This window comes from Eriocheir sinensis, unplaced genomic scaffold (assembly GCF_024679095.1).
Source record: "Eriocheir sinensis breed Jianghai 21 unplaced genomic scaffold, ASM2467909v1 Scaffold91, whole genome shotgun sequence".
Classification (NCBI taxonomy): domain Eukaryota; kingdom Metazoa; phylum Arthropoda; class Malacostraca; order Decapoda; family Varunidae; genus Eriocheir; species Eriocheir sinensis.
Window position 1 is genome coordinate 663817 of NW_026112286.1, and position 27127 is coordinate 690943.

The 27127-nt window shown below is 43.3% G+C and overlaps 1 protein-coding gene across 5 annotated transcripts; it reads right to left on the minus strand.

Moving 5' to 3' along the window:
- Positions 1 to 247: 247 nt before the first annotated feature.
- LOC126994897 (netrin receptor DCC-like) lies at positions 248 to 24270 on the minus strand. Of its 5 annotated transcripts, XR_007749677.1 has the most exons (12): positions 24127 to 24270; positions 22285 to 22390; positions 21837 to 21995; positions 20443 to 20639; positions 19427 to 19685; positions 18441 to 18578; positions 17650 to 17836; positions 16796 to 16958; positions 16140 to 16285; positions 10312 to 10957; positions 1225 to 1351; positions 248 to 545 (listed from the first exon to the last, which is right to left on the minus strand). XR_007749677.1 is itself a non-coding variant. In XM_050854165.1 (5 exons), the coding sequence occupies exons 4-5, from the start codon at positions 20629 to 20631 to the stop codon at positions 19518 to 19520; spliced, it is 357 nt and encodes a 118-aa protein (XP_050710122.1). In that variant the 5' UTR covers positions 20632 to 20639; positions 21837 to 21995; positions 22285 to 22390; positions 24127 to 24270; the 3' UTR covers positions 18964 to 19517. The 5 variants fall into 5 exon arrangements, 1 of the variants encoding a protein (XP_050710122.1); XR_007749676.1 differs by lacking the exons at positions 248 to 545; positions 1225 to 1351 and having other exon boundaries at positions 10066 to 10957; XR_007749674.1 differs by lacking the exons at positions 248 to 545; positions 1225 to 1351; positions 10312 to 10957; ... (1 more) ...; positions 16796 to 16958; positions 17650 to 17836 and having other exon boundaries at positions 18441 to 18555.
- Positions 24271 to 27127: the final 2857 nt, after the last annotated feature.

Below are 27127 nucleotides of genomic sequence, written 5' to 3' on the forward strand. Positions count from 1 at the left end.
AGGAGGAGGAGGAGGAAGAGGAGGATGAGGAGGAAGAGGAGGAGGAGGAGGAGGAGGAGGAGGAGGAGGAGGAGGAGGAGGAGGAAGAGGAGGATGAGGAAGAGGAGGAGGAAGAGGAGGAGGAGGAGGATGGTTGGTTAGCATGAGTGAATTTGAGAGAAGGAAGAGGAATAAGAGATGGAGGGGTGGAGAGGAGGAGGAGGAGCTGGAGGAGGAGGAGCAGGAGGAGGAGGAAGCGGAGGAGGAGAAAGAGGAGGAGGAGGAGGAGGAGGAGGAGGAGGGTTGGTTAGCATGAGTGAATTTGAGAAGAAGAAAGAGGAATAAGAGGAGGAGGGGGTGAAGAGGAGAAGGAGGAGGAGGAGGAGGAGGAGGAGGAGGAGGAGGTGGAGGAGGAGGAGGAGGAGGAGGACTGTTGGTTAGCATGAGTGAATTTGAGAAGGAAGAGGAATAAGAGAAGGAGGGGGTGGAGAGGAGGAGGAGGAGGAAGAAGAGGAGGAGGAGGAGGAGAAAGAGGAGGGGGAGGAGGAGGAGGAGGAGGAGGAGGACTGTTGGTTAGCATGAGTGAATTTGAGAAGAAGGAAGAGGAATAAGAGAAGGAGGGGGTGGAGAGGAGGAGGAGGAGGAAGAAGAGGAGGAGGAGGAGAAAGAGGAGGGGAGGAGGAGGAGGAGGAGGAGGTTGGTTAGCATGAGTGAATTTGAGAAGGAAGAGGAATAAGAGTAGGAGGGGGTGAAGAGGAGAAGGAGGAGGAGGAGGAGGAGGAGGAGGAGGAGGAGGAGGAGGAAGAGGAGGAGGAGGAGGAGGGTTGGTTAGCATGAGTGAATTTGAGGAGAAGAAGAAGAAGGAGGAGGAGGAGGAGGAGGAGGAGGAGAAGGATGATTGGTTAGCATGAGTGTTTGTCTCTACCCGTCCTACTAAACACAACACCAGCCCCCCCTTGACAACACATGCAACACTAGAATCACTTACTGTCTCTCTATCATATCCTGTCCCCATATAAACAGCACACAGTTTGTCTCTACCTGTCCTAGTAAACACAACCCCCCTCCACACACACACACACACACACACACACATATATGCAACACTAGAATCACTTACTGTTTCTCTATCATATCCTGTCCCCATATAAACAGCACACAGTTTGTCTCTAACTGTCCTAGTAAACACAACCCCCTCCACACACACACACACACACACACACATGCAACACTAGAATCACTTACTGTTGTGCCGTGTATTTCGTCGCCTCCTCGGAAATGAGTGCAATTCTGGATATGTTCTTTGCGACAACCTTGGTCTTGTGCGAGGTGGCCATGAACCAGGCGGGGGTACCAGGGACCTGCCGCGCCCCTGTGGCGGAATAATGATAATAATAATAGTGGGAGTAGTATTAGTGATGAGAAGGAAGAAGGAAGGAAGGGATGGAGTGTGTGATTGAGATTGGGTTAGAATATTTAGTAGTAGAAAGGGAAGGGAAGGAAGTGATGGGAAAAGGAAGGAAGGGAAGGTAAGGTAAGGGAAAAGAAGGGAAAGGAAGGGATGGAGGTGTGATTGAGATTGGTTAGAATATTTAGTAGTAGAAAGGAAGGAAGGGAAGGAAGGAAGTGATGGGAAAAGAAGGGAAGGAAGGAAGTGATGGGAAAAGAAGGGAACGGAAGGGAAGGAAGGGAAGGAAAAGAAGGAAGGAAGGAAGGGATGGAGTGTGTGATTGAGATTGGGTTAGAATATTTAGTAGTAGAAAGGAAGGAAGGGAAGGGAAGGAAGTGATGGGAAAAGAAGGAAGGAAGGTAGGGAAGGGAAGGGAAAAGAAGGAAGGGGAAGGGAAGGGATGGAGTGTGTGATTGAGATTGGGTTAGAATATTTAGTAGTAGAAAGGAAGGAAGGAAGGGAAGGAAGTGATGGAAAAGAAGGAAGGAAGGGATGGAGTATGTGATTGAGATTGGGTTAGAATATTTAGTAGTAGAAAGGAAGGAAGGAAGGAAAGGGAAGTGATGGGAAAAGAAGGAAGGAAGGAAGGAAGGGATGGAGTATGTGATTGAGACTGGGTTAGAATAGGATTTAGTAGTAGAAAGGGAAGGAAGGAAGGAAGGAAAAGAAGGAAGGAAGGAAGGGAAAGGAAGGGAAGGGAAGGGAAGGGAATGGAAGTGAAGGGAAATGGAAGGGATAGGAAGTGAATGTAAAAGAAGGGAAGGGAAAGGAAAGGAAGTGAAGGGAAAAGAAGGGAAGAGAAAGGAAGGAAGGAAGGGATGGGAAAAGAAGGAAGGAAGGAAGTGAAGGGAAAAGAAGGAAGAGAAAGGAAGGGAAGGAAGGATGGGAAAAGAAGGAAGGGAAGGGAAAGGAAGGAAGGAAATGGAAGGATGGGAAGTGAAGGGAAAAGAAGGAAAGGAAAGGAAGGAAGGGAAGGGAAGGGAAGAGAAAGGAAGGGAAGGAAATGGAAAAAATAAAATATAGAGAAGGAGGAGGAAGAGGAGGAGAAGAAAGAGAAGGAAAAGAATGGAGGAAACACACACACACACACACACACACACACACACACACACACACAAAACAACACCCCCCAACACACACACACACACACACACACACACACACACACAAAACCTCCCCCCCCAACACACACACACACACACACACACACACACACAAAACCTCCCCCCCCTACACACACACACAAAAAAAAAAAAAAAATAAATAAATAAATAAATAAATAAATAAATAAAGTTAAGATCACAGAAGGCGGCTGAGGATATTTTGTACAGAACAACTAAATTAAAGGAAACAGAAGATTGCAAGGATATATACATAAAGAAAAATAGAAATGAAGAAGAAAGAAGGAAATGGAACGAACTACGAGCAGAGGCGAAGGAGAAGAATAATGAAAGATCTGTGGAAGGAAAGGAGATATTTTTTTGGAGAATAGTAGGGGACCGAGGCAGAAAGTGGTACACAAGAGAGAGGATAAAGAAGAACCAAAGTTAGAAAAGATAGATAAGAGTAAATGTTTAAGAGTGATGTATACAAATGTAGATGGATTAATAACTAGTAAATTGGAACTGCAAGATTTCATAAAGGAGAAAGAACCAATGATCGTATGCTTAACGGAAACCAAACTGAACGAAGCTATTAAATTAGAGATAAATAAAAACTATGATATATGGAGGAAAGATAGAATGGGCAAAGGGGAGGTGGAGGATGATAATGACAAAAAAGGAGTTAACAGTGAAAGTGGTAGAATACGGTGAAGGTAAAGCTGAAATTGCGAAAGTAAATGTGGAAACCAAAAACAAGGAAAGGTTGACAATTATAACCGCATATGTACCACCTAGAACAAACTCTTGGTGCAAGGAAGAGCACGACACTGTGATCAATGACACTATACGGAGTTTAAGCAAAATGCTAAAGGAAGACAAAAAAGTTATGCTAGTTGGTGACTTCAATTGTAAAGAGATTGACTGGGAGACATTCGAGAGTAATAGTGGAGATAACGCATGGGGAGATAGATTCCTAAGATTGATGATGGAGAATCTTATGATACAAAGAGTGAATGAACATACAAGATATAGAAGTGACGATGAACCGGCAAGACTGGACCTAGTACTAACAAAAGGAATATACATCAAGGATGAACTAAGGTATGGATGTCCACTGGGCAAGAGTGATCATGTAACCATAGAGATTGATACAGAAGTGGAGGTTACTAAAGAGGACGAATCTTACAAATCAAACAGGCTAAACTATATTAAGACAGACATGGAAAACCTTCGGAAGTTTTACGAGAAAGTGGAATGGGATGAGTTACTGAGAAAAAATAAAGTACAAGAAAAGTATGATATCTTTATGGAAGCCTATAACACTGGTGTCAAAAAATATGTACCCGTATACAGACCCAAAGTTAAGGGTAGGAAGGACTGGTTTAATGCCAAATGTGCAAACGCAAAAGAAAAAAGGGACAAAGCATGGAAAAGACTGAAAAGAAGGAAGAATCAAAGAAACAAAGAAGACTTCAGAATGGCGAGAAATGAATATGTGGAAATAAGGAAAGAAGAAGAAAAGGATTTGAGAAGGATATTGTGGAAAAATGCAAAGAACAGCCCAAGTTGTTTTACAGATTTATAAATGGGAAGACTAAACCGAAAGAAACAATAGAAAGACTGAGAGACGGGAATGTGGAAGTCAATGACCCTAAAGGTATGGCAGAGTTATTAAATAGAAAATTCCAGCAAGTCTTTACCAAAGAAACAATCTTTATTGCGCCACAAGAGAATAAAATAGAAGTTCATATGGAAGAGATTATGGTAAACAAAGAAGAGATCCATAAATTACTGGGAGAACTAGAAGAGGGAAAAGCAGTAGGACCGGATGGAGTTTCTGGGTATATTTTAAAAAATGTAGAGATGAATTAATTGTTCCAATATACGACATCATTAGATGCTCAGTAGCAACAGGTACGGTGCCCAATGAGTGGAGAAGGGCTGAAGTGGTCCCCATATATAAAAGTGGAAGGAAAGATGAACCTTCAAACTACAGACCCATATCCCTGACAAGTGTTTTGTGCAAAATATGTGAGAAAATAATAAAGAAGCAGTGGACTAAATTTCTAGAAGAGCATAAGTTAATTACCAGCAAACAATATGGATTTCAAAAGGGCAGATCATGTGTTACAAACTTACTCAGTTTTTACTCAAGAGTGACAGACAGAACTCAGGAAAGGGATGGATGGGTTGATTGTATTTATCTAGATTTGAAAAAGGCCTTTGACAAAGTTCCACATACAAGACTATTATGGAAACTGGAAAATAAAGGAGGATTGAAAGGAAATATGAAAAAATGGATGGCAAGCTACCTAATGGGAAGGGAGATGAGAACTGTGGTCAGGGACATAAAATCAGAATGGAGAAATGTAGAAAGCGGAGTACCACAGGGTTCAGTATTAGCACCGATAATCTTCCTGGCATATGTAAATGACATGGCTGAAGGAGTTAATAGCTACATAAACCTGTTTGCTGACGACGCTAAATTACAAAAACATATAAGAAACAAAGAAGATTGTGAAATATTGCAAGAAGACCTATACAAAATTTGGAAATGGAGTATGGACTGGGAGATGGAATTTAATGTGAAAAAATGTCATGTTATGGAAATGGGTAAAAGTGAAACAAGACCAATCTGGATATACAAAATGGGAAATGGTGAAACATTAAAAAAAGTGCATGAAGAGAGAGACCTGGGAGTAGTGATGAGGGATGATAATCAACCAGAGAGTCATATAAATCGGATCTTTAGAGACACATATAACTTGGTGAGAAATATTGGAGTAGCATTTAGCTACATGGACAAGGACATGATGAGAAGGCTAATCACTACCATGATTAGACCAAAATTAGAATATGCAGAGGTAGTGTGGTCCCACCATAAGAAGAAGCATATAAAGAAACTAGAAAGAATACAGAGGATGGCATCAAAAATGGTCCCAGAGTTGGAGGGATTAATATACGAGGAAAGATTAAAGGAAATGAACTTAACAACACTGGAACAAAGAAGAGAAAGGGGAGACCTAATCCAAATTTATAAATTATTAAACAAAATAGATGAAGTAGATAATGAAGAACTGCTACTAACAGAAGGAAACATAAGCAGAAATACAAGAGGACACAGTAAAAAATTGAGAAAGGGGAGATGCTTGAGAGACACAAAGAAGTATAGCTTCCCGCAAAGAAATGTAGAGGTTTGGAACAGTCTGAGCGAGGATACAGTATCAGCGAGGAGTGTGCAAAGCTTTAAAGATAAGTTGGATAAATGCAGACACGGAGACGGGACCACACGAGCATAATGCCCAGGCCCTGTAAAACTACAACTAGGTAAATACAACTAGGTAAATACACACACACACACCTTTTTTTTGAAAATGCAAATTGGAGTGGGCTGTACAAAGCCAAAAGTACCCAAGACAAGTGGGAGGAGTTTTTAAAGCTGTACAAAGAAGCCGAGAATAGATATGTCCCTGAGGTAACCAAAAAGGATGGTAAAATGGAGAGGTTTAACAAAAGATGCGAGGCAGCTAGAAAAAGAAAGGAGGAAGCCTGGAAGGGATGGAGGAGACGAAGAAGAATCAACGCGTGGAACAATTTCAAACAAGCAAGGAATGAATATACAAAGATTAGAAGAGAAGAAAAACGGAAATATGAAAAAGATATAATCGATAAATGCAAAGACCAACCTAAACTATTTTATAGACATGTGAACGGCAAATTAAAGAATTGAGAAACAATCAATAAACTGAAAATGGATGGAACTACATATGAAGGCCCAGCAGAGATGGCAGAAGTGATGAACAACTGCTTTCATAGAGTTTTCACAAAGGAAGACGAATTCGTACAACCACCGGGCCAGGAAAGAGGAAGGGTTATGCAGGAGATACAGTTAACAGTGCAGGAGGTCAAGGAAAGCTTGAACAAGCTGGATGTAAGAAAGGCGACAGGGCCGGATGAAGTATCAGGCTGGATCCTGAAAGAATGTAGTGAGCAACTTGCAGAGAAACTGCACTCCATAATGAGTGCCTCCCTGCGTGAAGGAAGGGTACCACAAGACTGGAAGAGAGCAAACATAGTACCAATTTATAAAGGAGGAGAGAGAGAGGACCCATTAAATTACAGACCGGTATCACTCACTAGTGTGGTTGCGAAGATATGTGAGAGGTTAGTTAAAAACAGGTGGTCGGATTTTTGGGTAAGTGAGAGAATTATCTCAGATTGCCAGTTTGGATTCAGGAGGGAGATCGTGTGTCACCAACTTGTTGTGTTACTACTCAAGGGTGACAGATTTAATGCAAGAGAGAGACGGCTGGGGGGATGGAGTGTACCTGGATTTGAAAAAGACATTTGACAAAGTACCGCACAGAAGACTAATTTGGAAAATTAAAAATAGGGGTGGAGTGGGTGATGGACTGATTAAGTGGCTGGAGGACTTCCTAACTAACAGGGAAATGAGGACAATAATCAAGGACAAGGTATCCAACTGGTGCCCAGTGAGGAGTGGGGTCACACAAGGTTCAGTGCTGGCACCAATAATGTTTGCTGTTTATATAAATGATATGGTGGAAGGAGTGACCAGCCATGTGAGATTGTTTGCAGATTATGCAAAGCTATTGAGACGAGTCAATGACATGAAAGACTGTGAGGCATTGCAGAGGAACTTGGACAAAATATGGGAGTGGAGTGGTACATGGCAGATGGAATTCAACCTTGGGAAATGTAAAAAAATAGAGTTTGGTAGGAGCAGTAGATGTGAATATGATTATAAGATGGGAAGTGAGATAATATGCAGAGGAATGGAAGAAAAAGATTTGGGAGTGACTATCTCAGAGTACATGTCACCGGACAAACACATCAACAGGATAAAGGGACAAACTATGAATTTGCTGAAGAACATAAGGACGGCATTTGTGTATTTGGACGAAGAGATGATGAAGAAAATAATAGTTACAATGATAAGGCCAAGGTTGGAGTATGCAGCAGTGGTCTGGTCTCCTCATGAAAAGAAGAACATAAGAAAGCTGGAAAGAGTACAGAGAATGGCAACTAAGATAACATAAGAACATAAGAACATTGGAGTCTGCAAGAGGCCGGTAGGCCTGTACGAGGCAGCTCCTCTGAACCTAAGCTCCTGTGTAGCTCCCGTGTATCTAACCCCACCTAATAATCACTGTCCATGAATTTATCCAATCTATTTTTTAATGTGACAGTTGTATTGGCACTTATAACATGACTGCTAAGCCTATTCCACTCATCCACCACCCTGTTTGTAAACCAATTTTTGCCTATGTCCCTGTTGAATCTGAATTTATCCAGTTTAAACCCATTACTTCGTGTCCTACCCAATTTTCTTACCTACAAAACCTTATGAATGTCTCCCTTATTAAAGCCCTTCATCCATTTATAAACCTCGATCATGTCTCCACGCACCCTTCGCCTTTCTAGAGAATGCAAGTTTAACTGTTTGAGTCTTTCCTCGTATGGCAAGTTTCTCAACCCCTGAATCATCTTAGTCATCCTCCTCTGCACCGATTCTAACATTTTGATATCCATTCTATAGTAAGGTGACCAGAACTGAACCACATAGTCAAGATGAGGTCTAACTAATGCTAAATATAGTTTGAGGAAGACTTCGGGGCTTCTGTTGCTTACGCTCCTTGAAATTAATCCCAGCACCCTATTTGCTCGATTTCTAGTTTGAATGCATTGTGCCCTTGGATGGAGATCAGAGATAGTACCAGAACTTAAGGATCGGACTTACGAGGAGAGACTCAATAGCATGGGGCTCACAACCCTGGAGAGAAGAAGAGAAAGAGGAGACCTGATAGTGGTGTACAGGGTGGCGAGCTGGGTGGAGAATCTGGACAGAGAGGACCTGTGTGTATGGAGTGAGAGAGAAACGAGAGGACATGGAAAGGAGTTGAGGGCGACCACGTGTAGGCGAGATGTGAAAAAGTTTAGCTTCCTAAACAGAAGCACTGAGGTGTGGAATGGACTGGAGGAGGAGGTGGTTTGTGCAAGAAACATTCATGATTTTAGGAAAAGTTGGATAAGAGCGGATATGGAGACGGGACAGCGCGAGCTCCTTTCCTGTATGTCACAACTAGGTAAATACAACTAGGTGGACACACACACACACACACACACACACACACACACACACACACACACACACACACACACACACCGCTCCGGTAGCTCAATCGGTAGAGCGCTGCACTGCAAGTCTTCACGGCCAAACAGGCGGCGGTTCGAGCCCCGCTCAGGCCAGATTCTTTCCGTTGACTAAGAGTGGTTACTGTCCCCCCTTGAGCAAGGGGGATGGGTTGTGTGGTGTGTGAGGTCCTGGCAGTACCCAGAGATCGACAATAATGAGCACTTACTCACGTCGTGAGGGTACCTGCTGGCGAAAGCCAGTCCAACTCGTGATCAGGCCGTGGTGAATTACAAACACACACACACACACACACACACACACACACACACACACACACACACACACACACACACACACACACACACTTTAAGGCACTCTGAATAGGGGCCCCAAAACCCCCTCCAGGCTGCCGGCACTTCCCTTGAGGCTCTGGAACAAGCACTGCAGACAGACAGACACACACACCTCACCCTTGGGACCTAAGATGACCTCCACAAACACGTGACATGACCCTCACAAACCTAACAGGACTAGTTTTTTTTATATACTTGATACTTATATTTTACCTGAAATGACACACAAACACCAATAATGTTCATAATATATATAAATGATATGCCAAAGGGTATAAAAAGTTATATGAGCCTTTTTGCAGACGATGCAAAATTAATAAGGAAAGTGAAGACGGAGGAAGACTGTGAAGAACTGCAAAAAGACCTGGACGGAGTGTATAGAAGGAGCCAGTTATGGGAGATGGAATTTAATGCAAACAAATGCCATGTTATGGAAATGGGGAAAAGTATAAAAAGACCAAGGAAGACATACAGGACGGGAGAAGAAAACTTAAAGTTAGCACATGAAGAAAAAAGATTTGGGAGTAACGATGCAAGACACACCATCCCCAGAAAAGCACATAAACAAGTTATTTGGAGAAACCTACAGGATGATGCAAAATATAAGGGTTGGATTATAGACTTTTTAACGGAGAGAAATGAGAACAGTAATCAGGAACAATAAATCAAGCTGGGCGGAAGTGACCAGTGGAGTCCCCCAAGGATCGGTGCTGGCTCCGATTATGTTTGCAATATATATAATTGACATGACAGAAGGGGTGACAAGCTATATGAATATGTTTGCTGATGATGCTAAACTAATGAGGAGGGTGGCTAATGAAGAAGACTGTGTAGCCTTGAGTCAGGATTTCGATAGAATAAGCGAATGGTCACGCAAATGGGAAATGACATTCAATACAGAGAACTGTAGCCTGATGGAGTTTGGTAAGAGCAGCAGACGAATATCGGGGAACTACTCTGAGTAACGAAAGAATCATAAAAAAACAGAAGAATAAGGATCTGGGAGTGACAATAACAGACAAGTTATCCTTTGGGAAGCATATAAATTGGATAACTGGGGAAACATACAATCTTCTTAGAAACATAAAAGCAGTATTTACATATCTAGACGAAGAGACGGTGAAGAAACTAATAACATCGATGATACGTCCAAGACTGGAATATGCAGCGTTAGTGTGGTCACCTACATTGAAGAAAGAAATTAGAAAGTTGGAAAGAATACAGAGAGCAGCGACCAAACTATCGGAAACTTTGAGAGAACACACTTACCCCCCGGTCTCACAGACGCCGAATCACAAAAAAATCGTAGTACCTCGGGAGACAGCGTTTTCCCCGAATCACTACGAAAATTTGTTTATCTTTTCATCTCGAGGCGTTCGGTCGACCTCGAGGGCATATTCCCCGAAGTACACCGAATTATTTCCCAAAGTGCTACGACGTACTACAATATGCTACGATGTACTATGATTTCACCCTGATTTTCTCCCGAAGTACGCCGAGTTTTGGAGCAGAAGTACTACGAAGTATCACGAACCACACCAACTGTCCCGATTTGTAAGTACGAAGTACTACAATGTACGACAAACTACACCGATAACTCCGGATCTACTACGAGTTTCAAATCTCCTCCAAGAATTTGCTCCCGATTTTGAGCAAAAGACACACCCAGCATCATCATGACCAGGTTGGGGCTCTGTGTCCAAGTGGATTGGTGACGCAAGAGGGATGGAGGAGGGGGTGTCTCCCCGGTAGCAGACAATGACCTCTTCTTGGATCGTCCCTTCACTTTCTTGGCAGGTTGTTCTTGAGTGTCTTCTTGTTGCTCATCATCATCAGGAGAGGCAGCAGAAGATCTTTTCTTCTTGTCTTGTCCCTTCTCGTCCTTTTTCGGTCCCATTGTGATGTGACGCGACTCCTGCAAATTGGAAAAGACTGATTGATGTGCAAAATGCTTGCCTTTTAATACTCTTCCCAAATTCGTAATATGGTAAAGTGAGGTAAGTTGCCCCCCTTAAGAGAGATTGCCTGTTGTAGCCACATTTTTTGCAAAAGAATTAAAAAAAAAAGTCTGTTGAAAGCTTAGGCTAAGGCCTATCTATGGTATATATTATATCCACTCATTATGATTTACACCTTTCTATAATGACAATTTAAAAAAAATAATAAGGGGGCTTCTTACCCCGCATGTGGGGTAAAACGCCCACTGGGTAGGCCTTCTACCCCACTCTGGCTTACAATAATAAAACTCACAGAAACATAAGGAAAATAGTTTTTTCACATTATAAAAATATGATATGTATTCCCTTTTTGAAAACTATACCCTATAAATCTCTCTTGATGTGAAATATAGGAACACAGTCATATTTGTGTCTCCTGATGAACAGAATGTAAAACTAAACATTTAATTAATTTTCCAAAAGGTATCCCCTTCTTTTAGACTAGTAATATTAGACCAGCTTCCCTTTCCTCTGAATTTTTGTAACAAAAGGAACATCTACTTTCATGAAAAATATATGGAACTAAATATTCAATTAATTTGATAAAATATGTCCTTTCTGTTGAATATTGATATCTGAAACAGTTAAAAACACCAACTTCCTTAAAGTCTCAAACTCAAAAGTGTTCACTTATGGATGCCTTTCAAAAACTTAAACAAATTCTATTTAAAGCAACACTGTAATGCCTAATCAGACTGGCAGTTTTGACACACGTACAGATCTAGGCCTACTCCAATTGTACATTCTGCATGTACTCATACCTTTATACATGTCCCGAGGGAGACAAGAAGGGGTGGTGGTGTTGGGATCTTTCTTTCGAATTCTTTTAAGAAGATTCGGAGAAAAGCATCAGAAAGGTGGGATACCTTTGAATTAGTGCAAGTCATCTGTGAAATTGATAGAAGGAAATCCACCTTTATTGTGGTGTATGGACCTCCGGATACAAGAGCAGAGGTCTTTATTGATGAATTTCGCACATTTTTGGAGTCTGTGGATATGGTGAGTGCAAATGTGTTCATCTGTGGTGACTTTAATCTATGGATTGATGATCCTGAAAATTCTTCTGCCATGGCCTTCATTGAGATGATGGACAGTTTCAACCTGATTAATAAAGTGAACGAGATGACTTCTTTAGGGGGTCATATGCTAGACTTGGTTTTCAGCGATATAGACGGTGATCTAGTGCAAGGGGTGTGTGTTGATGAAATATGTTGTATGTCCCCGGTGCATAAATTGGTAACCTGGTTTAGCTAAAGATAAGTATAACAGCCTCTGTCCTCTGAGTGAAAAGGAGATAGTGTTGAGAGATCATGCACCTTGGTTTAATGTGGAAATACTGTGGGCAAAAAGAGAGAAGAAGAAAAAAGAAAGACTGTGGCTTATGCAAAAAACAGATGAGGCAAGAAGAGCATACCAGGAGGCGAGAAACAAAGAAAATCGGCTTGTGATAAAACCATAGCTGGGCATTATCGCGATACTTTATCAATGATAACAAAATCGGATTATCGACCATCCGCTACTTATTTAAATATATATCGGTATCTTCGTTACTTTTGTAACCAAACTAGCGATAATCGCAACATTTTTTCCGCCTCTCAGAAAAAAACGTTGTCTCCTCCCTACTGCGCATGCGTGGCCCGGTGTTGTATGAAAAATCTTCGGTGATGATATTTCATACTTAGATCATGAAAATTAAAACATTAGGTTATTTTTTTATGCTACTCAAAAATCAATATATCATAGAGAAAAATCATTTAACTTTGCCCCCAAAATGGTTATTCACTGCCTCAAATTTGATATTCCATATTCGTTTGTGACCATGCCATGATACTGAATGCACCCGGTGTTGTGTTATTTGGTGTCCCATCATCAAAAGTTGGCGCTTTTGTTTACAAACACTGGTCTCGTGAACTGCGCATGCTCAGACCATTAAGTGTAGACCTGTACAGTCTCACAATGCTTTTTTAACACATTAAGAGTTGCTGGAAAGCTGAATCAACCATACAGTACCACCATCCTCGCTGTTTCTAGAACGACGTACACTCTGTACATATAAATACAACTCGTACAGAGTGTCGTTCTAGAAACAGCGAGGATGGTCGTAGTGGTACTATATGTCTAATTCAGCCTTCCAGCAACTCTTAATTACGGTTTAAAAGCTCTGTGAGACTATACAGGTCTACGCTTGCTGGTCTGAGCATGCACCGTTCACGAGAGACCAGTGTTTGTAAACAATTTTTGACGGTGGGGACGCCAAATAACACAACACCGGTTCAGGCATTTCTAGTATTACCGTCCATATGTACGTGTCAACGTGTGGTTTTAAGGTTTTGTAAGTTTCCTAAACTACAGATAATGAAATTTTGAATTCATCAATGTTGTTCTATCTGAAATATCAATATAGTATCGTTTTCGCCTATCGGACTTATCAATCTTATCAATAGCTAGTATCGGAATTGTGGATTTATATCGGGTATCGGTTATTGGTTATCGCCTATATTTGTGTCTCTAGTTAACGAATATCGGTTATCGCCGTTAAGGTTTTTCATTATCAGTTATCGGTTATCAGGAATAAGGTTTTCTGTTATCGTGCCCAGCTATGGATAAAACGGAAAAGAGAATACTATTGGAATAAGGTTGTGGAGGCAGGGCCTGACATCAATAAATTATATTAGGTGCTTGACAGTTTGACTGGAAACAGAAAAGTTAACAAGCTTACGGATGGTTTCTCGGATGAAGTGCTGGCAAATAAGTTTTTAGACTTTTTTGACAAGAAAATTGAGAGAGTTATCATGAACTTTAGAGGCGACCGCGGTTACCATGGATCCGCTGTGGAAACTCCAGTCCCTGAAATAAAGTTAAGCTTTCAACAAGTGGATGTGGCTGTAGTGAAAACTATCATACACAGGTGAAACTGACGTACTGTGATGACGATCCCTTGCCGATAAGTGACATTAAGAGTGGAAACTTTAGTGATTTCTTAAATATTATGACTGTGATGGTTAACACTAGTATCGAAAACAAAACTTTCCGAGAGTGAGAAAGCGGCGATCGTGAAACCTATCGTTAAAGGTAAACTGGACCCACAGTGTTTAGTTCCTCTAGACCAGTATCCAACTTGACGTTTCTATCTAAGATACTTGAAAATGTGATCTTAAATCAGCTAATGGAGCATTTGCTAGTGGTGCAGGCTTTACCGGATAATGAATCTGCCTACAAGAGGCTTTACTCAACTGAAACTACTCTCTGTTTGGTGGTAAACAACTTGCTTGTGCTTATGGATGAAGGGAAGTGTGGTGTTCTGATTTTGTTAGACTTGAGTGCTGCGTTTGACACGGTGGAGCACAGTCTATTGCTTCGGGATTGTAAGAATATTCGATTTGAGGGTGGCGCGCTGGATTATCTGAGGAGTTACCTTGAGAACAGAACTTACTGTGTGCAAATAGGTAAATCGTTCTCCACTCATAAACTTTTGCAAAGAGTAGTCCCCCAGGGAAGTGTACTGGGTCCAATTTTATTCTGTGTTTATACTATTGGTCTTTCACATTTTACTAAGAAGGCATGAAGTTGACTTTAAACTGTATGCCGATGATACACAGTTCTATTTGTCGCTGAGTGACGTGGAAAACACTGAAGATAAGCTGAGCAGAATTATGGATGATGTCGGGAAATGGATGAATTCTAAGCAACTGAAGCTGAATGAGGATAAAACTGAATGCTTGATTGTGGGGAAGAACAAGGATGTCAGGAGGCTAGATGTTTCCACTCTTCGGATAAAAGATGACACTAGGACTGTAAAAAAGTCAGTCAAAGATTTAGGTGTGATACTTGACTGCACTCTATCATTCAAAGAACAGATCAGTCAGGTGGTGAGAACGGCAGGCTACCATCTCAGAAATATTGCATTTGTCAAGAAATACCTGGATGATAAGACCATGAAGATGCTTATATATAATCATGTAAATAGAAAGCTGGATTATTGTAACTCACTTTATTATGGCCTTCCTAAATATCTACTGAAGAAACTACAACTTGTTATGAACAGAGCTGCAAGGCTAACAAAGGGTCTGCCCCCTGTGAGAGAATAACACCTGCACTCACAGACTTGCATTGGCTGCCCATCAAGGCACGAATAGTCTACAAAATATGTGTCTTGACTTATCAAGCAACGCGACTTGGTAAACCTGGATATTTGAGAAATATTCTACAGGATTTTCATTTGGACACCACCATGTTACTGAGACACAGTGCAGAACAGTATAGACTTATGAGCCCAGGGTCAACCTGGAACTGGGTTTCAGAGCATTTGAGAAGAGTGACCCACGGCTCTTGGATCAGTTATGTGTAAGCATGGTGGTGCAGAGAGTGACAAGAGAAAGGGCATTGCAAGGAAGAAGGGTGGTAGGGTCTTTGAGACAAATCATGAATGGCAGAAGTGTGAGCATGGAGGTAAAGAGGGATTTGAGAAATACAATAATAGGTAGTACCAACCCTCACATATGTAAGTGAAACGTGGGCCTGGAATGAAAGTCAGAGGTCTAGAGTGCAGGCATTGGAAATGGGTTATTTGAGAAGTGCTTGTGGTGTGAGTAGAATGGATGGAATGAGTAATGAAAGTGTGTACGAGAGTTTTGGAATGTGTCACGGGGGTGAAGGGAAGAAGCGTGGAGTGGTGGAAGAAGTGAAGCGACAGACTTTAAAGTGGTTTGGCCACATGGAGCGAATGAAGGAGAGTAAGATGACCAGAAGGGTGTATGTGAGTGAGATAAAGGGAGGGAATGCTAGAGGACGACCTCCAGTGAAATGGAGGGATAGGGTGCAAGAGTACGTTAGGGAGAGGGGGGAAAGATCTTTGAGAAACTTTGAGCAGGCAAGGAGGGAGTGTCTGGATAGAGATAGATGGAAACTCTGTAATGTGTGATGACTCTCATACTGGAGTGTCCGGGGGTTGTGTAAGGTTGTGTGTGGCGTCACTGGCACACTACAACGCAGCAGTGACTGGCAACAAAACACCAGCAACCAAATATTACAAAAAATACCACACAAATGACAGGACTCCCATGAGCTGCACACTGTTCACTGACTGACAAAGACACCCACCTGTGTGCTGGATGATGGAGGCGTGGTTGGGGGAGTTGCTGCGCTCACCCTTGTCAAAGTTCTTCAGCTCCAAGTGGCCGTGATGGATCCACAGGTCTGGAGGCTGGACGCCAGGCTTGTTGCTCTCACTGCAGCTGCCGCCAAGACTGCAAGGAAGTGATGCATCTTACTAGCTGCTAAATACTACTGAGTGCTGCTGCTGTACCTCGCAGGGCTGTCCAGAGGGAGATGGAAGGGCACACGCAATCTTCAAAACAGGATGGATGTTAAAGGTATGAGGTTTGAGTTCAACAAAGCATATTTTAATTCATTTAAAGAAATAGCTCCCAGCCATCACACTGCAAGCAATCACAAGTTAGAAACACGTGTTAGCTGCTCCACCAAGAGACACAGATATCACAAACAGAGGTCACTTGTTAACCTGCAACTATGTATAGCACAAAATGAAAGTCCATCTTGAACATTTCCTAAGAAGAAGTTTACCTTTTTTTTTTCTTTCTCTAATCTTGGCAAACTTAAGTCTTTGTGGACTATGCCCTGCAGCCTTGTTCTCCATATTACAAAGTGAATAAAAAGTTCCTGCAGTCAGTGTAAAGGATTGCTGAAATGAGTCATGGGATGAAACACACCAACAAGAAACTGTCCTGCCACCTTACACAATGCTTGGCCTGGGCTCCGCCTTGACCCGCGGCAGTACAGCGTGGTGGCCAAGAAGGCCCCCAGCTGGTCATGGCTCCTGCCACGCCAGCGATCACCAGCACAATCAGGCCTCTCGCTCCACACACCAGCCTGGGGGCTCACCGATGCTCTTGTCAACAGCTGGAACACAGGAGCAGATGTATAATATTTTTAACATTGGCTTAATCAATCAGTCAATCAATGGGGCCTCTGCCAGCCTGCCTCACCCAAACTATGACACCATTCTTGGGGGTTCCTCTGTGCAGGTCCCCATGCAGGCACCTTCCCCATACCATGTACCTCCCAGCAGGATCCATCAACCTGCTCTAACCCAACTTTCTGGGCACACTCTTTACTAAGGATTGTGTCTTACAGAAACAACCTGGCAAGCAGGGTTTACCCACATGCCCACAGAGCCAGAGGTGGCATTCACAGAGCATGCAGGTAATGGGCCTCAAGTCAGCCTCAGGGAGGGAGTGCTCCATGATGAGGGACAGAGTATGGTGGGACACAACATGTGCATTACTGGGAGAACAGTGACTGATGCACCACAGCACACAGCATGCAGGTAATGGGCCTCAAGTCAGCCTCAGGGAGGGAGTGCTCCATGATGAGGGACAGTATGGTGGCACACAACATGTGCATAACTGGGAGAACAGTGACTGATGCACCACAGCACACAGCATGCAGGTAATGGGCCTCAAGTCAGCCTCAGGGAGGGAGTGCTCCATGATGAGGGACAGTGTGGTGGGACACAACATGTGCATAACTGGGAGAACAGTGACTGATGCACCACAGCAATGACGGCTCCCTAAGACTAACACTTCCTTACCTGGAAGTCGTGAAGCTTTCCACGGAGGAGAATGGACCAAAACCTTTGACATTGTGAGTGTGCATCTTGTGCAAATACTTCCTTGAAGGCGTCAGTCCATGGACGGTGAGAGTGAGCCAGTCCCCCGTCACATCCCCCATCACCCAGTCACCGACAGTTTGGTCCATGGTGAGGAATATCACGTAGCCTGGAACAAACAAAATTACTCTCTCAATAATCTTTTTTTAACCGTGTACCAGTGACAGGCAAAATTTGTGGCTTTACCGTGTAGCAGCGACGGGCCTAAATAGATGATGCATAAACTGATCACAAATGCATTGATATATATTATAAAATGGCTTGCCTGAGTGATGATTTTCTCTCTCTCTCTCTCTTTTTTTTACGTCGCGGCCTATTGCGCCGGTAGGCTTCTTCCCGGTGGGTCCTGATGGTCGGCCCAAGGCAGTGCTTAGAGTGGCCTTTCAGAAACATGATCCCTGCAGCTACTGGGTTAAGTGCTGCCCATAGCTCCAGTAGGCTCTTTGGAGGGGCCTCTTGGATGACCCCAGCCCGGTAGTGGCTCAGGCAAATTGTATTTATAGTGGCTGACAGGATGTATGGTTCTTGCTTCCTGCCTGGCCCACCACCATGACCTAAGTCACTGTTTATTTACTATATATCCAGGTCTTTTCCATGTCAGTGAAGGTGTGTTCCCTTAACTATGTAGTCTAGTACATCACTGTGGTTTGGCACACTGACTCTTTTTTATTTTTATAATTTGAAGATGCCATCCTGGTAACCCATCAGCTCACCTGTGATCCTCCCATTGTTCCGCTGCAGCGGCTGCCGGGTGAAGGTGGTGGTGGACGGCTGGCCAGGGAGGGCCAGGACGGCCAGGCCACCAGCAGGGTGTTGGAGGCCACCAGGCTATAGGGGGACTCACGCCAAACCTGATGGGGAAAAGTGTGTGGGAAAAAGTGTGATTTTGGCACACCAAAACTTCAAAGTTCCCCCATCATGCATTTTATATATATATATATATATATATATATATATATATATATAGATATATATATATATATATATATATATATATATATATATATATATATATATATATATATATATATATATATATATATATATATATATATATATCTCCTGGTGAGTGATTCATAAGTTTCCATAGGTTACTTTAAGTTTAAGTTTAGGCCTGTAAGTCTGAGCACAGTCAAGGATCCAGATACATACTTGTTCAGTACTTGTTTGTAGTTGGTACAGGAGCAGGTTTAGGACAGATAGAGTTGCCTGAAGTTGTCATTTTCATGACAGAATATTATATTATTACCATACAGAAGAATATCTACTTCTATTCTGTTACGGTTTGGTTGCAAACCTTGGTTGCTATTATGATACATTGCCAGCCAAGTTAGTAAAGACTAAAGGAGGCTGATTTTTTACCTAGTAAAAAACATGTCAAGTTGGCAACATTAGCACAGGAGGATATAATAATGTAGGAATCCTTTTTTTATACTTTGAAGAGAATAAATGAATCCTTGCACATGAATAGGTTGTTTTACTTTATCATCTTTGGAGCACATCATTTAACCTATGGAATACTTTTACTCAGAAAAAATACAAATAAAATCAATGATTTAATCATTTGATTAAATCAATTTGATTAAATCATTGCCAACCCTGCTGTGCTGTTTCTAATACCATTATGTAAGGTTCATTTTTAAGTATTTGCAAAAGGTCAATGAAAAAATCAATATCTCAAACACTAATAATAGCTCACCCTATGAGTCATAATTTCTCTGTGCCTCATCACAGCAAGGATTCAGCTGTGCAGGATTTCCTTGAGAAGTGTTGCAGGACTGAGTGAATATTTACTGAAAGAAGAACGAAGGCTTCCAGCACTGTGGTCTCACCCTGATGGTCTTCACAGCAAACTCACACACTGTTGATGGCTTGAGGCTGTCAATGAGGCAGGTCACATCCGTGGCGTTGACGTAGCGGCTGGAGGATGAGGACGAGAAGGTGGTGCAGCTGTTGTACTGCAGGAGTCAAAGGTCAGTATTAACAGGAAGTCAGGTACAAGGACGGAGGGAAAACATAAGAAAGGTCACTGGATGAAGGACTGGCTTGTGAAATGAGACATGAATGACAGGAGGATAGGAAGGGTGTGAGGAGTGCTTGCAGGAAAAAGAGGATGTGTAAGTGAAGGATAAGGATGTATGAGGGAGGATATGAGGTGTATAAGGGACTGTTTGCAGGAAAAAGAGGATGCATGAGTTATGGATAAGGATGTGTGAGGTGGACGTGAGGTGAATAAGGGAGTTTGCTGGGACGAGAGTATGAGTAAGTAATGGATAAGGATATAGAGAGGAAGATATGAGGTGAATGAGGGGCTGTTTGTAGGAGGGAGAAGGATGCAAGTTACGAATAAGGATGTGGAGAGGTGGATATGAGGTGAATAAGGGAGTGTGTGCAGGGAAACAAGAATGTGTAAGTGGTGAATAAGTTCCTTGACAAATGACTAACTTTTCCGCTGCTGTGTTGATGCAAGTGGCAAGTCGTGACACAGTGCACAAAGAACATGAGATAAAACATATATTTTCCAGCTGATGACTGCCCTCCCTGAAGCAGCCCAGCAACACTACCCAAAACTGACCTCTTTTGACCTCCCATTCTTCATGCTTGTGTTTGGAACGGCATCTAGTGGCCTTTTAATTGTTGTTTAATTTGTTTACCTTGAGTTGCCTCCCTTGAAAAAAAAAATAATAATAATAAATAAATAAATAAATAAATCACCTGGTTCTGGCTCAGCATGGTGTCCGCCCACTGCAGCACCACGGTGAAGGGCGTCAGCACCACGGCCTTCACCCACACCGCTGGGTCCAGCGTGGGTGCCACCACCTCTGGCTGGGTGCGGACTTGCTGGTACACCGGTTGCCCGTCACCCACGTTGTTGAAGGCTCGCAGGCTTATCACAAGCTCCATGTTGGGTTCTGAGGAGACAGGGAACTTGTTATGGACCTAATCGTAACAATACAACAATTTTTTCACGACTCTTAACCCGTCCGCTGCGATTGGCACAGATTTTGCCTTCACTGGTAGCCTGGTAACATAGTCCCAGGTCTTTCTCTCTCTGTCTGTGGTGGATAGTGGAGTGTTTCCCATGTGGTATTGGTGTGCTGGATATCCCCTCCCAAGGTGCAGGACTACACTTTTCTTCACTGAATTGTAGCCACGGACACTTTTTGTTCCATTCCTGCAGCTTGGCGAGGTCTGCTGCTAGGAAATCCGCAGTCAAGGAGTTAAGCTGGGCAGAACAGATAACAAATAAGATAGACTAACAGACAACAGGTAGAATAACAGGTAGAAAGACAGATAACAGGCCACGGATAACCAATGAATAACCTGACTAACATTATGACCACCCAGGAAATATCTGAGAGTTCAGGGCAGACAGAGGAATGAGCCTGAACAATGATGAGTCTGAAAATGGCAACTTAAAATACCACCTCCTTTCCCTCAGTAATTGCTCTCATGGTCCAGGGTCTTCACAATATGGAGAGCTAACTTTATGATGGTGTGTAAATACTTTTCTGTGTGTGTTTGTGTGTGTGTGTGTGTGTGTGTATGTGTGTGTGTGTGTGAAATGTTAACAGACTCAATAAATGTTTAACTATGATCTACTTAGCAAGATCTCTACCTTCACTTTACTTTGCTTAAATGAAAACTTGTTATGGACTCCATCATCATTTTTTTGGGGGGGTGAATGTAATGTTAACTCCAGACTCAATAAATGGTTAACTATGATATCATTTAACCCACTGACTGTGGATTTCCTACCAGAAGACCTCACCAAGCTATAGAAATGGATCAAAATGTTTCTACTAAAATTCAGTGAAGAAAAATGTAAAGTCCTGCACCTTGGGAGGGGATATCCAGCACACCAATACCACATGCGAAACACTCCACTATCCACCAGAGAGGCAGAGAAAGGTTACCAGACTAACAGTGAAGGCAAATCCGTGCCAATCGCATTTGACGGGCTAACAAAATCTTTACCTTCTCTTGGCTCAACACAAATGTAGAAGTGGCTAATTCAAAATCCCTGTCTTGTGGAGAATCACACTGCAGGTCTGCATACTACTAGGCCAGAAAATGGAGAATTAGTCACAAATGATCACCTTACACACCCAGCTTATCAATGATGTAACCGTGCTGCTTGCTGTCCACGATCTTGGAGTAGATGTCCGCCACGCCTCAGTCCCAGGCAATGGTGTAGCCGCACAGCATCACATTGTGCTGTGCGGGGGGCTGCCAGCACACCCTGATGTGGTCAGTCAGCGCCACGGCTGTAATGGACCACAAGACACTGCAGATAACACAGTGACTCCACCATCATGATCACTATGTAGGTTTTATCATGGCTTCCAAACATGAATATTTTGTACCACGAAAACAAAATTATACGAATGTATTGTACCTGTAAGTTATCCTAAATTCTATGCACAACACATATATTAGGTTTATACTGTTTGTTGGGAATTAAGAATGTAAGTGATGGATAAGGAGGTAGGAGGTAGGAGGGACAATTTGAAGGGGACAGAGGATGTAAATCACAACACTGAGGGAAACACTCACCCTTCAGACCAACTGGCTTGTCTGGGACCCTGTTTTCATGGAGGTCATTGGTGAGGTCCCCGCCAGGGTGGACTGAGTGTATGGGCAGTGCCGATGACCGTGAGTGCTGCAAGATGGAAATGGAAAATGAAAATGAGGAGCTGTTAGCATATTCTCGACATGGAAAAACTCCACTTACATTAAAATTTACTCTGTTGAAATGAAATGGGAAAAGTATATTTGTCCCCTTTAATGTGCATTTCCTAGCAGAAGACCTCATCAAGCTACAGGAGTGGAACAAAAAGTGGCTGCTACAATTCAATGAAGAAAATGCAGTCCTGCACCTTGGGAGAGGATATCCAGCACACCAATACCACATGGGAAACACTCCACTATCCACCACAGAGACAGAGAAAGACATGAAACTATATATATGAAACTAGGCTAACAGTGAAATCCAAACCCGTGCCAACCGCAGCGGACGGGTAAACAGACTAAGTTCCCTCCAGTGAGGTATATTCAGAGTTCCAGTCCATGGGTTTTAGGTCACAGGGTCCACCTGGCTTGAACTATTTTTTTCAATTATTGTAAATTCCCTGTTTCTCTGGGGCTTGTGGCAATTACACTTCAGTACAATGAGTGACACTGTTGTTAACAAAAATGTAGCAGACCATTCTCGTTGTTTTATTTATTGGTAAACGAGAGGAAATAAATGACCGGTGCAAGGTTCTCCTCTTCAAAATTCTTTTCTGCATGAAATTCAGGCTGTGGAACAAACAGAAGTGAACTCTTCAGAAAAATTCTGTTTGTATTTCAGTATTTGCTGAGTGCCTGCTTAGGGTGCAGCAGTCTCGCATTTGACGGAATTCATCAAAAACATTAGGGTGTCAAGCATCTCGATAGCACCCCCCGAACACAAGGGCGGCCAGGTGTTTGGGTCCACTTCCAGAATATTACGCTCCACCCTCAAATGACTGCTGCATTTTGTCTGGGGTGGTTCAAGACCTTGGGTGGATGCCTGCCGCTGTGAAAAGGGTGGTCAGGTCAGTGGTGATGGCGTTCAAGACCAGAGGTTGGGGGCAGAGCGTTACACTGGAAGCCAAAGCCAGTGTCCCCCAGAGAGATCAAACAGTGGATGCTATGAGATGCTTGATGCCCTAATGTTTTTGATAAATTCCGACAAATGCAAAACTGATGCACCAAAAGCAGGTACTCAGCAAAAACTGTAATAGAAACAGATTTTTTAAAAAGTTCAGTTTTGCTTGATTTTGCAAGGCTTTCATGCTGGTGTCCTAATTATTACAGAAAAAGCTTGAATCTTGGAGCTCATTCTCTGCTTCCAAACACCAGTGTTGCCACAACAGTGGTGGACAACACAGTGACATATTTTTGCCTGGAGGTATTCCTCACAACACCGGCAAGTGTAGTGGGCCACTGCTTCCATGTCCCGTCCTGCGCTGCATATTTCTGCTCCCCGCACTGCCTGCCCAATAAGCCTAAACTATCCAAACCTAACTTGCCCTAACCTACCTAATGAGGGGCCTTCACCCCCCTCAACCCCCCTTCTACTTGCAGCGTCAAGGCAATCCGGCAGTGTGTTGTGTGGACACTGAACACTTCATACAGCACCAAGGTGTTGGGCTGTGAGGCGGCTGACCCTCTGGAACACCCTGGCCTTGACCTCAGGGACTACCACTTCAGCAACCCAGTCGGTACCACCACAAGACTGACCCCGACCTCACTGCCTTCCCCGGTGACCCTGACCCCACACTTTGACCTTCCACGTAAACTCAGAATAACCCAAACTACCTGCCCCGTCCACGGACCCCCATAGGGCACGGAGGGTAGACGACCGGGGCTTACATGTCAACGCCTACACGCCCCGCCACGGCACCGCTACAAGGCCGGGAGCACGAGGATAACAAGGGGGGGCACGTGGATAGCAAGGATAACAAGGCGAAGCACGGAGCACAGCGTCCCTTCCTCTCTCCCCCGCGCGAGGTAAACAAACACTGAACAGCTGATGGCTGGGATTATTGTACAACGTTGCCAGATTGTCGTACTCAGTTTCTCATGCTTCTCAATTTCCATCCCAAAAACTGTTTCCTGGGTCACAATAACGATATTTGTTAGTAGTTATTGTTGAAATGGTTTATTATTCATGTTTCCTGGTGATATGTATGCGGGAGAAGCTGGTAAATGTAATGCTCCGAGTACGACAATCTGGAAACGATGCTGGGATATCTTGCCTTCATCATCTCGCCCTCGTGCATGTACCGGTTTTCGACGCTTAACCATTGCCAAAACACATCAGGAATCAACGCTTTTAGTGATAACTATATCTGATTCTCGTTATTGGAGGCCAGAGACAGGTTTTGGGTGGGAGATCGGCAAATATAACAGGCTGACTGTAACGAGCTGGCAACTTCACGCCCGTGTGACTCGCCAGCGATACGAAATTGTCGTACTTGGAACATTGTACTTCCCTTATATATATATAATCAGATATACTCCTCGTGGGCACATCTTTGTAAATCTTGTATAACAGGAGATGAAAATTAACTGTTAACACACGCAAGCTCTAAACAATGATAGTTATATATACTCATCGTGGGAGTGTCTAATGTCAACACAATATCGAGTGTTCAGGATTGTGTTTACCTTCTCCAATACTTTCCAGCAGCCACTCGACGCATGATACTAACTGATGGTGATGGTGTAAACATTCGCTGATAAAGGGAGGGCGAGGAAGGAACACAATCGCAGGAGGAAATGATAATAATTGGAAGTCTTTTCCTTTTTAATACTGTGAATGGTAATGATAATCGAGCACATGACATCTCCAAACAGTGATGATTGTGTGTACTCAGTGCTCGGTCAAGTCATATTGCGTGGATGCTTCTGAAATGAGTAATAAAGATACGTGTAAATAAATGCTTAATCACTGCAATCATAAAGTCTTCCTGAAAATTGCGAGGAAAAGTCTTCATTGTTCGTGGCGGTAATATATTTTGGGGTTAAGATACAAGCTTTTATATATTCGCTCGGTGAAAAACATAACTCTTCTCCCAATATGCTTCCGAAATGGGTATTAAAGATACGTTTAAATAAATGTTTAATCACCGTAATCTTTAAAGTCTTGCTGAAAAGTGCGAGGAAAAGTCTACAATGCTCGTGGGTGTAATATATTTTGGGGTTAAGAGTACCAGCTTTTATTTATTCTCTCGCTGAAAAACATAACTCGTCTCCAGGTATTTTAAGAGCTTGTTTACACTCGTTTTCGCCGTCGTGTATTGAGGTCAGTGTGTGGGAACATTGTGCAACGCGTCTGGCTGTACCTCGCCCTGCCTCGGCCTTGTCCCTCAGCCAGATACCCGGTGAGCCTCCCTAACCTAACCTGAGCGCGTTCTCCCTATCTCTCTACTGGTATGTGGCGGTACTCTTGAACAGGGAAGCTTGCGTTAGGTTAGGTTAGGTTGGGAGTCATTTAGGGTAGTTTTGAATGCGAATCACAATGAGAGTATTTTCCAGAACAACCCGTGGTTAGTTTCGAAGCTACAGCCGAACATTTTTACTCAGGGACCACATACCATTTCAGAGACTCAGAATATGCACCCCACCCTGCCCCTGCCCTGTACAACACCCAGCACCCTGACCCACCCTGACCCACACCTCCAGCAGCTCTCCTGACCCCCAGGGCCCCTAACTAGCTCCCCTCACCCCAATCCCTTGTTATGCGACACTTGCTTTCTGTCTATTAACTGGCTCTCATCTCTTCCTTCCCGAGACAAAGATCAATAAATCTTCATATTATTTCAGGGGATTAAGTGTCAATAACGAAGATGCTTAGTTTGGCCGATGTGTGTGTGTGTGTGTGTGTGTGTGTGTGTGTGTGTGTGTGTGTGTGTGTGTGTGCGCGCCCCGCCCCGCCATGCAAGCAGCTCAGGACCCTCCGCCCCTGGGTTCCGATTTAACGCTGTAGTAAATTAGGAGAGAGAAGTCTAATGCTTGTCCCGGATCGCCGCTAAGGAGGGCGTGTGTCTGGTCCCTGATTGTCGGGCGTCCATCGGCGGGTCTGTGTTCGCGGGCAGCTCACTCATAAGGCGACGCGTGGCCTTATATGAGACCCGCTGACCCCAGGGCCGAGGGAGGAGGCTGGCCAACGACCCCCGGGCAGCCAGAGGGTCAAGCACTCGGGCCGGGCAACGCCGCGGCCAAACACGGCATCGCAGTCTTATTAAACATTTCCTGCCGGCCGGGCGCGAGAGCAGACCGGATTATAGAAAATGCTGAGGTTTTTTTTCGTGTTTTGAGAAGCGTTTCGAAAGAAGTGACGTGGTTTTTGAGGCGAGAAAACCTAATACATGCATTTCTTTTTGTTTAGGAGCCTAAGTTGAAGGAGAGCTGTGGTTTATGAGGAAGAAAACGCAAATTCGTATATATGCATTCATGTTTTGCTTTTCAGAGTCGTTGTGAAGAGATGCTGAACTTTTGGGGGTGAGGGAGAAAGCAGTATTAAGTGTGTGTCTCGCTCAAGTAAAGTGCTATCTAACTGAATTAAAGATAAATTTCAATAATTACATTTTTTTTCTGTTTCAAGGACGAACTCATATAAATGCAGAGTTGTTTTGCTCTCCAGAACCGTTGTAAAAGAGATGCTGGGCTTTTGGGGTGTCGGGAGAAAGCCTTAAAAATGTGTCCCGATCAAGTGAAGATGAAACTATAATCTAAGTGGAAGGAGAGCTGTGGTTTATGATGAAAAAGGGAAGACCCACTCGTTGAAATGCAGCATATTAGTTTCCTCTCCAGTCATTGTGAAAGAGATGCTGGGCTTTTTGGGGTAAGGGAGAAAGCAGGATTAAGA